General features: G+C 43.7%; 1 protein-coding gene across 1 annotated transcript in view; it reads right to left on the reverse strand.

Moving 5' to 3' along the window:
* CHEK2 (checkpoint kinase 2) overlaps positions 1-13649 on the reverse strand; it is a 38517-nt gene that overhangs the window by 21284 nt on the left and 3584 nt on the right. Inside the window, exons 3-5 of the mRNA XM_049788827.1 lie at positions 10937-11061; positions 7895-8042; positions 4177-4267 (exon numbers count right to left, since the gene is read on the reverse strand). Coding sequence (XP_049644784.1) covers positions 4177-4267; positions 7895-8042; positions 10937-11061 — 364 coding nt within the window. The remainder of the gene's footprint in view (positions 1-4176; positions 4268-7894; positions 8043-10936; positions 11062-13649) is intronic.

Raw genomic sequence — 13649 nt, forward strand, 5'->3', positions numbered from 1 at the left:
TAAGTGACCAAAATATAGAATAAAATAACCCATAAGTTCCGGGATCCAGCCATGTCTAACATGATCTTAGCGCCTGTGTTTCTGATTATGAAAGTCATTATGGTGCTGGAGCCATAGTACACCAGGTAGGGCTCTTGCCTTGCATATGGCCAACTTAGGTTCCATCCTAGACATCCCATCAATAGTGATCCCTGAGCACAGAGCCAGGACTAAGCCTTGAGCACTCCTAGTAGTGGCCCCAAAAGAAAATAAAACAAAAGAGATGACTGGGCTGGAGAGATAGCACAGTGGTGGGGCGTTTGCCTTGCATGTAGTGGACCCGAAAGTGATGATGGTTCTAATCACAGATTTGATATGGTCACCGAGGCTGCCAGGAGCAACTTCTTTTTTTTTTTTTTTGGTTTTTGGGCCACACCCGCTGATGCTCAGGGGTTACTCCTGGCTATGCGCTCAGAAATTGCTCCTCACTTGGGGGACCTTATGGGACACCAGGGGATCGAACCATGGTCTCTCCTAGGTCATATGCATATGCACTGCCACTGCACCACCACTTCGGCCCCAGGAGGACTTCTGCGTGCAGAGCCAGGCGTAGCCCCTGAGAACCGCTGGATGTGACCCAAAAACAAAAACAAAAAACAAAAAACAAAAGAGATGGTATTTCCCCACCATCATTTCTGAATGGTGTGTCACTTTTCAGTCACTTGCTTAAATAGGATTTATGCTGCATTTTCCTTTAGTAAAAATGAAAGTCCCGTATGTTTCTTAAGAAAGAGTGTCAGAGAGATAGCACAACGGTAGGACATTTGCCTTGCACACAAGCAACCCAGGAAGGACGGTGGTTGGAATCCAGGCATCCCATATGGTCCCCTAAACCTGCAGGAGCGATTTCTGAGAGGAGAGCCAGGAGTAACCCGTGAACACTGCTGAGTGTGCTTCACTCCCCCCAAATTAAAAAAAAAAAAAAAAAAAAAAAGAGCACATGGGCTGGGCAGGAGTGTATCCTCAGGCCTACTACTCAGCCTTCCAGCACAGTTGGCTAGGATAGCTCAGGATAGCTCTGAGTCCCCCACAGAGCACTGTTTAAGAGCCTCAACCCACCCCACCCCATCCCAGGCAAAAAAGAAAACATCAAAACACCAAACAGGTCTGTGAGCTTGTAGCAGCCAATGCTAATATGGAAACCAATGAGTTGCTAATTTTGGAGTGTAGGGGCTGAGGGAGAAGGGGTGTTATTTATTGGTCTTAATGTCACAACCACAGATGCTCAGGGCTTATGCCTGGTTCTGTGCTCAGGATCACTTCTGATGGGATGCAAGGGACCATGTATAGTGCTAAGGGCTAAATCAAGATCAGCTACAGATAAGGTAAAGTGACTTCCATGCTGTGCTATCTCTCTAGCCCCTAAGTTACAAAATTTAAATTAATAAAGCAATTCCCAGAGGTGGTTAAGAATATACTGTGTTTAATTCTGAGGCAAGAATGTGGTTGATTTTTCCTTCTATATATTTACTACTTCCATGCTTCCAAAAATATCAATAAAAAGGTCTCTAGAGGGGGCCGAAGCAGTGGCGCAGCAATAGGGTGTTTGCCTTGCACGCGGCTGACCTAGGACGAACTGCGGTTCGATCCCCTGGCATCCCATATGGTTCCCCAAGCCAGGAGATTTCTGAGTGCATAGCCAGGAGTAATTCCTGAGCAACAGCAGGTGTGGCCCAAAAACCAACAACAACAAAAAAGGTCTCTGGAGGCAGAAGAGATGGGAGGTATTATGATAACTGTCGTGAGCACATTCCCTAAAACTGACTCTCAAAGTACAAAAGGCGACTCCTAAAGTATCCCAAAGACCCACAAAGTCAAAATTATTTTCAGAATAATAGTATGTTATTTGCCTATTTTGGTTTTCATTCACTTATGAATAGTTTGTACTATTATAATAGACCCAATATCAAGCAAATATCAAGATAGATCTTTTATAGGTTTTTTGGGTTTTTTGGGGGGGGGGCACACCCAGTGATGCTCAGGGGTTACCCTTGGCTATGCACTCAGAAATCGCTCCTGGCTTGAGGTGCCATATGGGACTCTGGGGGCTCTAACTTCAGTCTGTCCTAGGTTAGCTCATGCAAGGTAAACACCCTACCACATGCACCACTGCTCCATCTCCAAGATGGATCTAAAAATAAGGCAGTTATAGAGATGCGAAATTGAAAACTACTTTCTTGCAGCATTAATTTTATGATTATTTTCATTAAAAATATATTTAACTTGACATATTTTAAATGTACTTATTATTTGTTTTATTTTTTTAGGCTACACCAGGTGGTAGTGAGGATTTACTCCTGGCGTGGGAAACCATATTAAGGTGCAGGGCATTGAACCCAGATCAGCCACATGTAAGGAAAATACCCTATTTGCTATACAATCACTGCAGGTCCTGTTTAAATTGGGGTGTGTGTGTGTGTGTGTGTGTGTGTGTGTGTGTCATACCCAGCAGTGCATTCAGGGGTTACTCCTGGTTCTACGCTCAGAAATCGCTCCTGGCAGGCTCGGGGGACCATATGGGATGCCGGGATTTGAACCACACATGCAAGGCAAATGCCCTACCTCCATGCTATCTCTCTGGCCTCATGTTTTTGGTTTTTTGACTATCTCCAGCAGTACTTACTCTCAGCTCTGAGTTCAGAAATCACTCATGGCGGTACTGGGGACCATCTGGAATACTGAGGATTGTATCCAGGTTGGTCACATGCAAGGAAAGCACCCTCCTATACCTTTCCAGCCCACAAAACTTCTTTGGGTTCTTCAATAACGTTTAAGAATATAAGATCAAAACTTTTAAGAATTTTAGGGGCTGGAGAGATAGCATGGAGGTAAGGCGTTTGCCTTTCATGCAGGAGGTCATCGGTTCGAATCCCAGCGTCCCATATTGTCCCCCGTGCCTGCCAGGAGCAATTTCTGAGCATGAAGCCAGGAGTAACCCCTGAGCACTGCCGGGTGTGATCCCCCCCCAAAAAAAAAAAAAAAAAAAAAAAAACTTTTAAGAATTTTAGTATATTGGGGACGGGAAGGTGGTGCTAGAGGTAAGGTGTTTGCCTTGCAAGCGCTACCGTAGGACGGATCGCGGTTCAATCCCCCGGCATCCCATATGGTCCCCCCAACCCAGGAGCGACTTCTGAGCACATAGCCAGGAGTAACCCCTGAGCATCAAACGGGTGTGGCCCAAAAACCAAAAAAAGAATTTTAGCATATTCTAATTGTCAGTTTCATTTCTTTTCTCAAGATGCAAATTCTTTAGAGAGCAGAAATGCTTTGTCTTTTTGGAAGACAAGGAAATTGTTCTGAAATATGAGACTGGTTGCATGATTCTGTGACTCTACCTAAAGTCACTAATTGCATATTTTAAGTAAAATTGTGTGATTGCAAAATTGTACAGTGTGAATGTCTTTTTTTTGGGGGGTGTCACACCCGGCAGTGCTCAGGGGTTACTCCTGGCTCCACGCTCAGAAATCGCTCCTGGCAGGCTCGGGGGACCCTATGGGATGCCAGGATTCGAACCAATAACCTTCTGCATAAAAGGCAAATGCTTTACCTCCATGCTATCTCTCTGGCCCCATGTGTGAATATATCTAAACTATTTTTAAAAGCTATCATAGGAACTGGAAAGACAATACTGCAGGTAGGGCCCACTTGCCTTGCTGATCAGGGTTTTCCTCAAGAATCACCAGTAATTTTTGAGTGCAAAGCCAGAAATAATCCCTGAACATCCCTGAGTGTGGCCCAAAAAACCAAAACACAATAAATAAAATCTATCACAAATAAAATTTATGGAAAATTCTTCATTTCAATGGATATTCATCAAATAGGTCACTATCAATCATGAATATGTAACATACAAGTAAAAGAGAATATTACTTAAAAAGGAGAAAAAAAACAATGTGTAATTTCTTTTTTTTTTTTTTTTTTTTTTTTTTTTGGTTTTTGGGTCACACCCGGCAGTGCTCAGGGGCTACTCCTGGCTGTCTGCTCAGAAATAGCTCCTGGTAGGCACAGGGGACCATATGGGACACCGGGATTCGAACCAACCACCTTGGTCCTGAATCGGCTGCTTGCAAGGCAAACGCCACTGTGCTATCTCTCCGGGCCCACAATGTGTAATTTCTATAAGAAAAATCATTTTACCTTCCAAGAGTTTTTGACACGATGTACTCATTTCTTAATTCCTGAGGATACACTGACTGGTCATCTACAGTCAGATCAACAAATACAAAAACTAAGGGAAAAAAGGCAGAAACAGGACTTGTTAATTTTATGTGATAAAGCTCCTAAAATTTAGTGAACATTTTAAGTCTAAAACAATTGCTTATTACATTTTCCATCTAATGGTAAAGAAACTATTTAGCTAAACAATCACATAACCTGTATAAAATGTAACAGTCAAATTTTATTTTTTGAGGAAAACAGCACTCTTCTCACTATAGTACAGAAAATCCATAAATACCTGTTCAAATTGGAACAAATTCTGACCAAAAAGCAATTAGCTTAAGCCTAGGATTAAAAAAAAGTCCCAAACAAGTAAATAAACATACCACTAAAAATTACTGTATTTTTCACTCTATAAGAGACACATGACCAGAAGATGTACATAGTTTGTAGAAGAGGAAAAAAATATTCTAAAGCAAATGGTGTACTAAAATATTTAATAACCTATAACAGAATAATATTTCAACCATGTTAAATGAACAACAGTCAATGTGACATTAAGAATAATTATGACTGTCTCTCCTCCTCAGGCTTCAGCACCAGGCGGTGTTGGCTCAATAAGATGTACAGACATTCCCCCCAACTCTGGGGGGAAAAGTGCATCCTATGGTACAAAAAATATGGTTCAGCATGGGCCATCTTACTACATACTACCATTATCCTCTCTTAGCTATTTATTACTTGCCATACATGATATTTTATATGTTGTATCACTCTGAACATACTTATACAATTAATAATTTTTTTTTGAAGGGGGTCACACCCGGCAGCACTAAGGGGTTACTTCAGAAATAGCTCCTGGCAGGCTTGGGGGATCATATGGAATGCCAGGATTTGAATCACCGTCCTTCTGCATGCAAGGCAAACACCCTACCTCCATGCTATCTCTCCGGCCCCTACAATTAATAATTTTTTTAAATTGCCTCTACTTCTCTATTATTCATGGAGGAGTTCAAAATAAGAAAACAGGACTGGAGAGGTTACGGAGTGGGTAGGGTACTTGCATTTGTTGGATATGCAGACACCCAGGAAATAAATACACTTAGCCAGAAAGATAATCTGAGGAGAAGGACAGAAAAGATGATTTAGGGACCCTTAACCACTAATTAACAAAAGCTCTGGGACTCTTAGGGAAGGCCCAATTGGTAGGGATCCTGTATTCAGTCTTATCTGCCACTTGTCCTAGAAGACAGTAGAGGGTTTTGCATTAGCTTCTCCAGGCCTTTTGATTTGCAAGGCCCAACCAGGTTAGATTAGCATAGATAGGCAACAGTCTATTAAGGTTTCCCTTTTTCCTGTGTTTATAGACTCTATCTAAACAATAAATACTGTATGTGAAGAATAGTTAGGGCTATGAGCCCCTGACCTCATGCTTTTATCTCTTTGTTAGTCTTGTTTTCTTTTATTTTTTTAGCCACACCCTGTGGCACTCAGGGGTTACTCCAGGTTCTGTGCTCAGAAATAGTCCTGGCAGGTTTGGGGGACCATATGGGATGCCAAAAATTGAACTAGGTGTGCTAGTTCTACCCACTGTCCTATTGCTCTGGTCCCTATTACTCTGGTCTTGTTTTCTTTTTTTTGTGATTTTTGGGTCACACCCGGCAGTGCTCAGGGGTTATTTCTGGCTCCAGGCTCAGAAATTGCTCCTGGCAGGCACAGGGGACCATATGGGGCGCCGGGATTCGAACCGATGACCTCCTGCATGAAAGGCAAACGCCTTACCTCCATGCTATCTCTCCGGCCCCTGGTCTTGTTTTCTTAATCCTCTCAGCAACCCTTCTTCAAGCCTTTTCACCCAGGGCTGGTCCCTCAAAGCCTTGCTGCTGCCTGACCCAGGTTGAGTCCCAGGCATCCATTCAGTCGTCTGAGTCATTCCTGAGTGCAGAACCAGGTTACCCCCTGAATATCACTAGCTATGACCCCAAAGCTAAAAGCAAACAAACAAACCAAAACAAACAAAAAAACCTTGCCTGGTGAGACCAGCAGGATACTCTGAGTACACAAGTGCCTCTCTCTGCCCAGGAATGTTTATGAACCTATACGTTCTAGTAGCATGGCAGTCTTTAAGACTTTAAGGCATTAAGAGGTTCTGTGTAGGGCCCGGAGAGATAGCACAGCGGCGTTTGCCCTGCAAGCAGCCGATCTGGGACTAAAGGTGGTTGGTTCGAATCCCAGTGTCCCATATGGTCCCCCTTGCCTGCCAGGAGCTATTTCTGAGCAGACAGCCAGGAGTAACCCCTGAGCGCTGCCAGATGTAACCCAAAAACAAAAATAAACAAAAACAAAAAAAGAGGATGGTTGGGGGAAAAAACAAAAACAAACAAAAAAAATATAAGCAAGGGGCTGGAGAGACAGTAGAGTGGATAGGTGTTCAAGGGGCTGGAGAGACAGTAGAGTGGATAGGTGTTTGCATTGCACATGACCAACCAAAGTTTGATCCCCAGTATCTATGGTACCCCAAGCACATTAGGAGTAATTCCTGAGTGCAGAGCCAAGAGTAACCCCTAAGCATTGCTGGGCCAGGTCAATAAATCCTTAGAAAAATCCTATCTTGCAGCTGACTTAGTATGGATGTGGGTTCCAGCCCCGGCATCCCTTATGGTCCCCCAAGCCAGGGATAATTTCTGAGCGCAGAGCCAGAAGTAAACTTGAGCACCGCCAGGTGTGATCCCCCAAAAAACAACAACAACAAGGGACTGGAGTGATAGCACAGTGGGAGGACATTTGCTTTGCCATGGCTAACACAGAACGAACACTGGTTGAAATCCTGGCATCCCATATGGTCCCCTGAGCCTGCCAGGGGGCAATTTCTGAGTACAGAGCCAGGAGTAACCTCTTTTTTTTGGGGGGGGGGGCATACCCGGTGATACCCAGGGGTACTCCTGGCTCTGCACTCAGGAATCACCCCTGGTTTGGGGGGACCATAAGGAATGCCGGGGGGTCAAACCATGGCCTGTCCTAGGTTAGCCACATGCAAGGCAAATGCCCTACCATTTGTGCCATGGCTCCAGACCCAAGGAGTAACCTCTGAGTGCTGCCAGGTGTGGCCCAAAAACCGGACCAAAACAAACAAAAAAACAAAAACAAGAAAAATCCTGCCTTGGGGCCAGAGTGATAGTATAGCCAGTAGGAAGTTTGCCTTGCACGCAGCCAACCCAGGTTTGATCTCTGCCATCCCATATGGTTACCCAAGCCTGCCAGGAGCGATATCTCAGTGCAGAGCCAGGAGTAACTCCTGTGCTATTGGGTGTGGCCCAAAAACAAAAAAAAAGAAAAATCCTGCCTTGCTGAAAGTCACTCATGATTGAGAAATGCAATTTAGGACTAAGCTGAAACTTTTTTGTTTGTTTGTTTTGGGGCCACACCCAGCAGTGCTCAAGGGTTACTCCTAGCTGTCTGCTTAGAAATAGCTCCAGGCAGGCATGGGGGACCATGTGGGACACCGGGATTCGAACCAACCACCTTTTGGTTCTGGATCAGCTGCTTGCAAGGCAAACACCGCTGTGCTATCTCTCCAGGACATAAGCTGAATCTTAAATGTTAATCAATTTACTTGTGTCCCTCAAACCACAGTCAAGGACACAATGTACATTTTTCTTTCTAGAAGAGAGGAAAATCCAGCCACCATAAAGATTACCTTTATTACTCCACAATGAAAGTGCAATTTCAGAATTGTTATTCAAAGGAAGGCGTTTTCCTTTTCCTACAAGCTCTTTATTTACAAAGGTTCCATTTCCACTGTGATCTTCTATGTATGTGATGTAAGAGTTTTTAGGCCCCATTTCCTGAAAAAAAAAAAAAAAAAGAAGAAAGTAAAATGTTAATTCAGAGTTTTCACAGTGGAGGCCAGAAATGTGGCTCAGTGTCCGTAGAGTTTATTATAGCTTATGCTTATAAGCTCTGGGGGCCAGAGCGATAATTCAGCATAGGGCATTTGCCTTGTACGCAGCCAATTCAGGATGGACCCTAATTCGATCCCTAGCATCCCATATGGTCCCCCAAGCCAGCTGAGAGCGATTTCTTTTTCTTTTAGTTCTTTTTTGATGGTTCTTTTTTTTTTCTTTATTTAAACATCTTGATTACATATATGATTGTGATTAGGTTTCGGTCATGTAAAGAACACCCCCATCACCAGTGCAACATTCCCACCACCAATGTCCCAAATCTCCCTCCATCCCAACCCATCCCCACCTGTACTCCAGAGAGGCTTTCCAGTTCCCTCATTCATTCACATGATTATGGTAGTTCTCTGTGTAGTTATTTCTATAACTGCACTCACCACTTTTTGTGGTGAGCTTCATGAAGTGAGCTGGAAGTTCCAGCCCTCCTCTCATTGTCTCTGAGGATTGTTGCAAAAATGACTTTTATTTTTCTTAAAACCCATAGATGAGTGAGACTATTCTGCGTCTCTCTCTCTCTCTCTCTCTCTCTCTCTCTCTCTCTCTCTCTCTCTCTCTCTCTCTCTCTGACTTATTTCACTCAACATGATAGATTCCATGTACATCCATGTATAGGAAAATTTCATGACTTCATCTCTCCTGATGGCTGCATAATATTCCATTGTGTATATGTACCACAGTTTCTTTAGCCATTCGTCTGTTGAAGGGCATCTTGGTTGTTTCCAGAGCCTGGCTATTCTGAATAGTGCTGCAATAAATATAGGCGTGAGGAAGGGGTTTTTGTATTGTATTCTTGTGTTCTTAGGGTATATCCCTAGGAGTGGAATAGCTGGGTCGAATGGGAGCTCAATTTCCAGATTTTGGAGGAATCTCCATATCGCTTTCCATAGAGGTTGGACTGGACGGCATTCCCACCATCAGTGGATAAAAGTTCCTTTCTCACCACATCCCCGCCAGCACTGATAGTTCTCATTCTTTGTGATGTGAGTATAAAGTTGGTGTCTTCAGATATTAATATGGCCACCCCAGCTTTTTTGAGGGTGCTGTTTGCTTGGATAATTTTCCTCCAGCCTTTGATTTTGAGTCTATGTTTGTTCTGACTATTCAGTTGTGTTTCTTGTAGACAGGTTTGTTCATCTTTTTGACCCATTTTGCCACTCTGTATCTTTTAATTGGTGAATTTAGTCCATTGACATTGAGGGAGATGATTGTCATAGGATTTAATGTCATCTTTGTAGATAAGTTTGCTGTGTTTGTTGGTCTCTCTTGTCTTAGAGTAGACCTGTCAGTTTTTCCTTTAAGGCTGGTTTATCATCTGTGAAGTTTCTGAGCTGTTGTTTATCCATGAAGCTATGTATTCTTCCTTCAAACCTGAATGTGAGTCGGGCTGGGTGCAGTATTCTCGGTGAGGCATTCATTTCATTCAGTCTTGTCACAATATCCCACCACTGTCTTCTGGCCTTGAGGGTTTCTTGTGACATGTCTGCGGTAAGTCTTAGGGATGCTCCTTTGAATGTAATTTCCCTTTTTGATCTTGCTGCTTTCAGTATTCTATCTCTATCTGTGGAATTTGTCATCGTAACGAGGATGTGTCTTGGGGTGTTTTTCTTTGGGTCTCTTTTAGCTGGTACTCTTCAGGCATGCAGGATTGGATTGCATGTAGTCTTTAACTCTGAAAATATCTCTTTGATGATGTCTTTGACAGTTGATTCTTCCTGGAGATCTCCTACCTGGGTCTCTGGGACTCCAATGATTCTTATGTTGTTTCTGTTGAGTTTATCAAAGACTTCTATTTTCATTTGTTCGCATTCCTTGAGTACTTTTTCCATTGCCTGTTCGTTTCTCTTAAAGTTCTTTTCCAATTTCTTCTGTTGTGTTGAATTTTTCTGCATCACATCTTCCAGTACTCCAATTCTCTCCTCAGCTGCTGATACCCTGCAGTCGAGGCCATCCACTGAAGTTTTTAGTTGAGCTACCGTGTTTTACAGATCTGCTATTTCAGTTTGGAGTTTTCTGATTTCTGTCTTTGTGTTCTGTTCAGATAGATCTATGCTTTGAGTTCTACAAACATCTTCCATATTGCTATTTTAAGTTCCTTATCCGAGAGGTTAATCAGGCGGTTGGAATTTATTAGGTCATCCGACCTTTTGTCTTCATTTTCTGTGCATGGTGTTTGCCTGCGAGGTTTCCCCATTGTCACGCTTGTAGTGTGGTTTTTCCTGCGTGTTGTGGTGGGGTTCATTGGTTAGAAAGAGTGCGCGGTCGCAGGCACTCTTCTGCTGCCTCTAGTTGACAGTTTTTTTGGGGTGTGCTCCCAAGGCCTTTGAGGAGATCTTCAGGGATTCAGAAACACAGGCAGACAGGCACAGGCAGAAGAAGTTTCCCTTGAAATCCTCAGAGTGAACAAAGGCACAGCAGGGCGGAGCCTCCACAGGCCAGAGAGTTCAGCTTATTGGACAGCGACCCCCCCAGCCAGAATGTACTTACTGGGCAGCTTCAAAATACAGTTTTTTGGGGGGTGCGCTCTCTAGGCCGCTGAAGAGACCTTCAGGGATTCAGAAACACAGGCAGACAGGCCTGAGAGCAATTTCTAAGCGCAGAGCCAGGAGTAACTCCTGAAAGCTGCTGGGTGTGACCAAAAGAAACACACACAAAAACAAACAAGCAAATAAACAAAAAATAAATAACCTAAATGTTCACGGGAATATACAGTGCGACGATATCTACAGGTAATGAGTGTTTTACTGTTTCCCCCAAATAGAAGGATACTTGTTACCTACCCTGAAAATCCGAAAGTGCTTTTTGCTGTAAGTTCGGTAAATATCTGTTCTTTTTAGCAGCGGCCCATCAAAGCAGTATTCACAGTTTCTGTCCCTCCCAAACCAGTAGCTGTCGTTCACACACTCTGGAACACCAAAGCACATATCAGAGGGCTGTTGAGTCCAAGTGTCAAACACCTTTAAATATTATACCTAATATCTACATGTAGGGAAAATGTCAAAGATAGTACATTGGGCAGGGAGCTTGCCTTGCATGCAGCTAACCTAGGTTAAATCCCTGGCACCCCATGTGGGCCCCTAAAACCTCCCAGAAATGATCCCTGAGCAAAGAGCGAGAAGTAAGCCCTGGACAGTTTTGATTATAACCCAATCACACACACACACACCGCCGCCCCAAAATAAAGTTTTCAAAGAAGTCAGGTTCAGAGGTCACGGACACATGTCTTGCATGCAAAGGACTTGAGTCCAATTCCCTCACCATGCCGTCCCCAGAATTACTGGGACTCAAGTACTGAGCCATCTAGTAAGAGCTGGCTTTGTTGTGAGTTGCCCCAGGACCTGTTAACACCACTTGGGAATCCCTTCCCACCAAAAAATTCTTTTCACTTTTCCTTTGAACAAGTAGTAGCATCCTATTTATACTCTCTAAGTTTTCCCTAAATCCTTAGAATAAAACCTGTTCTCCACAGACAAGACTGTTCCCAGCATCCTTCCCCCGTATTCCTTCCATTGCTTGCTAAAATCAGGTTCCCTGACCCTCTTGCACTTTTCCAAATATGTCAGGCATGGCCTGCCCTTCGAGAGATGCATTCTTCATTTCTTCCCTCCGATGGTCAGTGTGCGCTGTTGCCCACCTCCCACTCAGTTCTCACACAGACAGCTCTGATTGCACTGGCCTTGCACATGGCCAACCCTGGTTCAATCCTGGATACCACACAGGGTCCCCAAAACCCCACCAGAAATGATCTGTGAGCACTGACCTAGGAGTAAGCACTAAGCTTGGCTGGATGTGTGTTTAAAAAACCACAGTGGGGGGAAGACTGTTGCTTACTGTTTCAGTGAACCAGGGATATGGATGAGTGGCAGAGAATATGTTGAGCAAGTGTGACCTACATTAGAGCCACAAGCCATATTCTGCACAGCCCCTCATTCTCACTGCCCAGTCCTATGGTGATCTGGTGGCCCCTGAGCACCACCTGGTGGAGCACTAAATCATTAGAAAATGCTGCCAGAAATGGTTCACACAAAACAATAGTTTTTTTTTTGGGGGGGGGGGGGGGTTTGGGTCACACCCAGCAGTGCTCAGGGCTTATTCCTGGCTCCAGGCTCAGAAATTGCTCCTGGCAGGCACAGGGGACCATATGGGACGCCGGGATTGGAACCGATGACCTCCTGCGTGAAAGGCAAACACCTTACCTCTATGCTATCTCTCCAGCCCTGTTTTTTTTTTTTTTTTTTTAATGTTTTTCTTAAGTACAGCTTCATCACCTAGGACAACATATAGTCCTATTAGTTCCCAGTACTGAATCACTAGGCCCAAGCATTGAACCATCCAGTCCTTAAGAATCTCTGAGGGGGCCAAGAATGTGGTTCAGGGGCTAGAGAGGTAGCTTGGAGGTAGGGCGTTTTCCTTGCATGTGGAAGGACGGTGGTTTGATTCTTGGCATCCAGCATCCCATATGGTCCCCGAGCCTGCCAGGAGCTATTTCTGAACTTAGAGCCAGGAGTAACCCCTGACGCTCCTGGTTGTGACCCCAAACCCAAAACAAATAAACAAACAAAAATAAAACTATGTGGCCCAGTGGTAGATACCTTGCCTTTTGTATATGGATCCTTGAGTTCAATACCAGCAATGTACAAAGAAATGAGGGGAAGTAGAAAGATAAAAAGAAATGATTTGTTCTTCTAAAATATATATCAAGTATTTCTGGAAGGTTGTACAATAAATCACCATCAGGTGAAAGTAATGGGGAAAAAGAGAAATTTTATGAAGACCACAAAACTGAATTTTAAACCTAACACAAATAGAATCAATTCAAAAATTAAGTAGGAATCAGAGAATGCAGGCAGGAAGGGCATATACCTTTCATCTAGGCAACCCTGACAAAATCTCTAGCACCGCATAGTCCCCCAAGCATTGCTGGATGCAGCCCTGGAAGTCCCAAGCACCAGTGTGTGACCCCATGTAATCTCCAGCACCAAAGGACCAAACAGTATTATGCCCTTGGGCCCTATTACTGGGCTAGTCTAGTTGGCAAAGAATTGCCAGGAGAAGCCCGACGCCTATTGAGTCCTGTTTGGATGATTCCCATCCTATCCCCCAAAATCAAACAAACCAACAACTACAAAACCCCAAACAGGAGCCTGAGTTATAGCACAATGGATAGGGCATTTGCCTTGCACATAGTCAACCCAGATTCAATCCCTAGCATCCTATAAGGTCCCCCAAGCATGCCAGGAGTGATCCCCAAGCAGAGTTGGGTATGGCTCCAAACTGAAAACAAAACAAAACAAAATAAAACAAAAAAATATTGTAATATATAACTGAAGTTACTGAAAGCAAATCTAAAAAAATTACAATGGTAATTATGCAGAAGGATCGATGGGTTAGCCAGTATTATGATAGTAATCATTCTTTACTATATCAAATCTACTAAAATATATTAAATAAAAAGCTGGGGTTGACAGGGGCTGGGGTGATAGTACAGTGGCA

The sequence above is a fragment of the Suncus etruscus genome, chromosome 15, assembly GCF_024139225.1.
Source record: "Suncus etruscus isolate mSunEtr1 chromosome 15, mSunEtr1.pri.cur, whole genome shotgun sequence".
NCBI classification, from domain to species: domain Eukaryota; kingdom Metazoa; phylum Chordata; class Mammalia; order Eulipotyphla; family Soricidae; genus Suncus; species Suncus etruscus.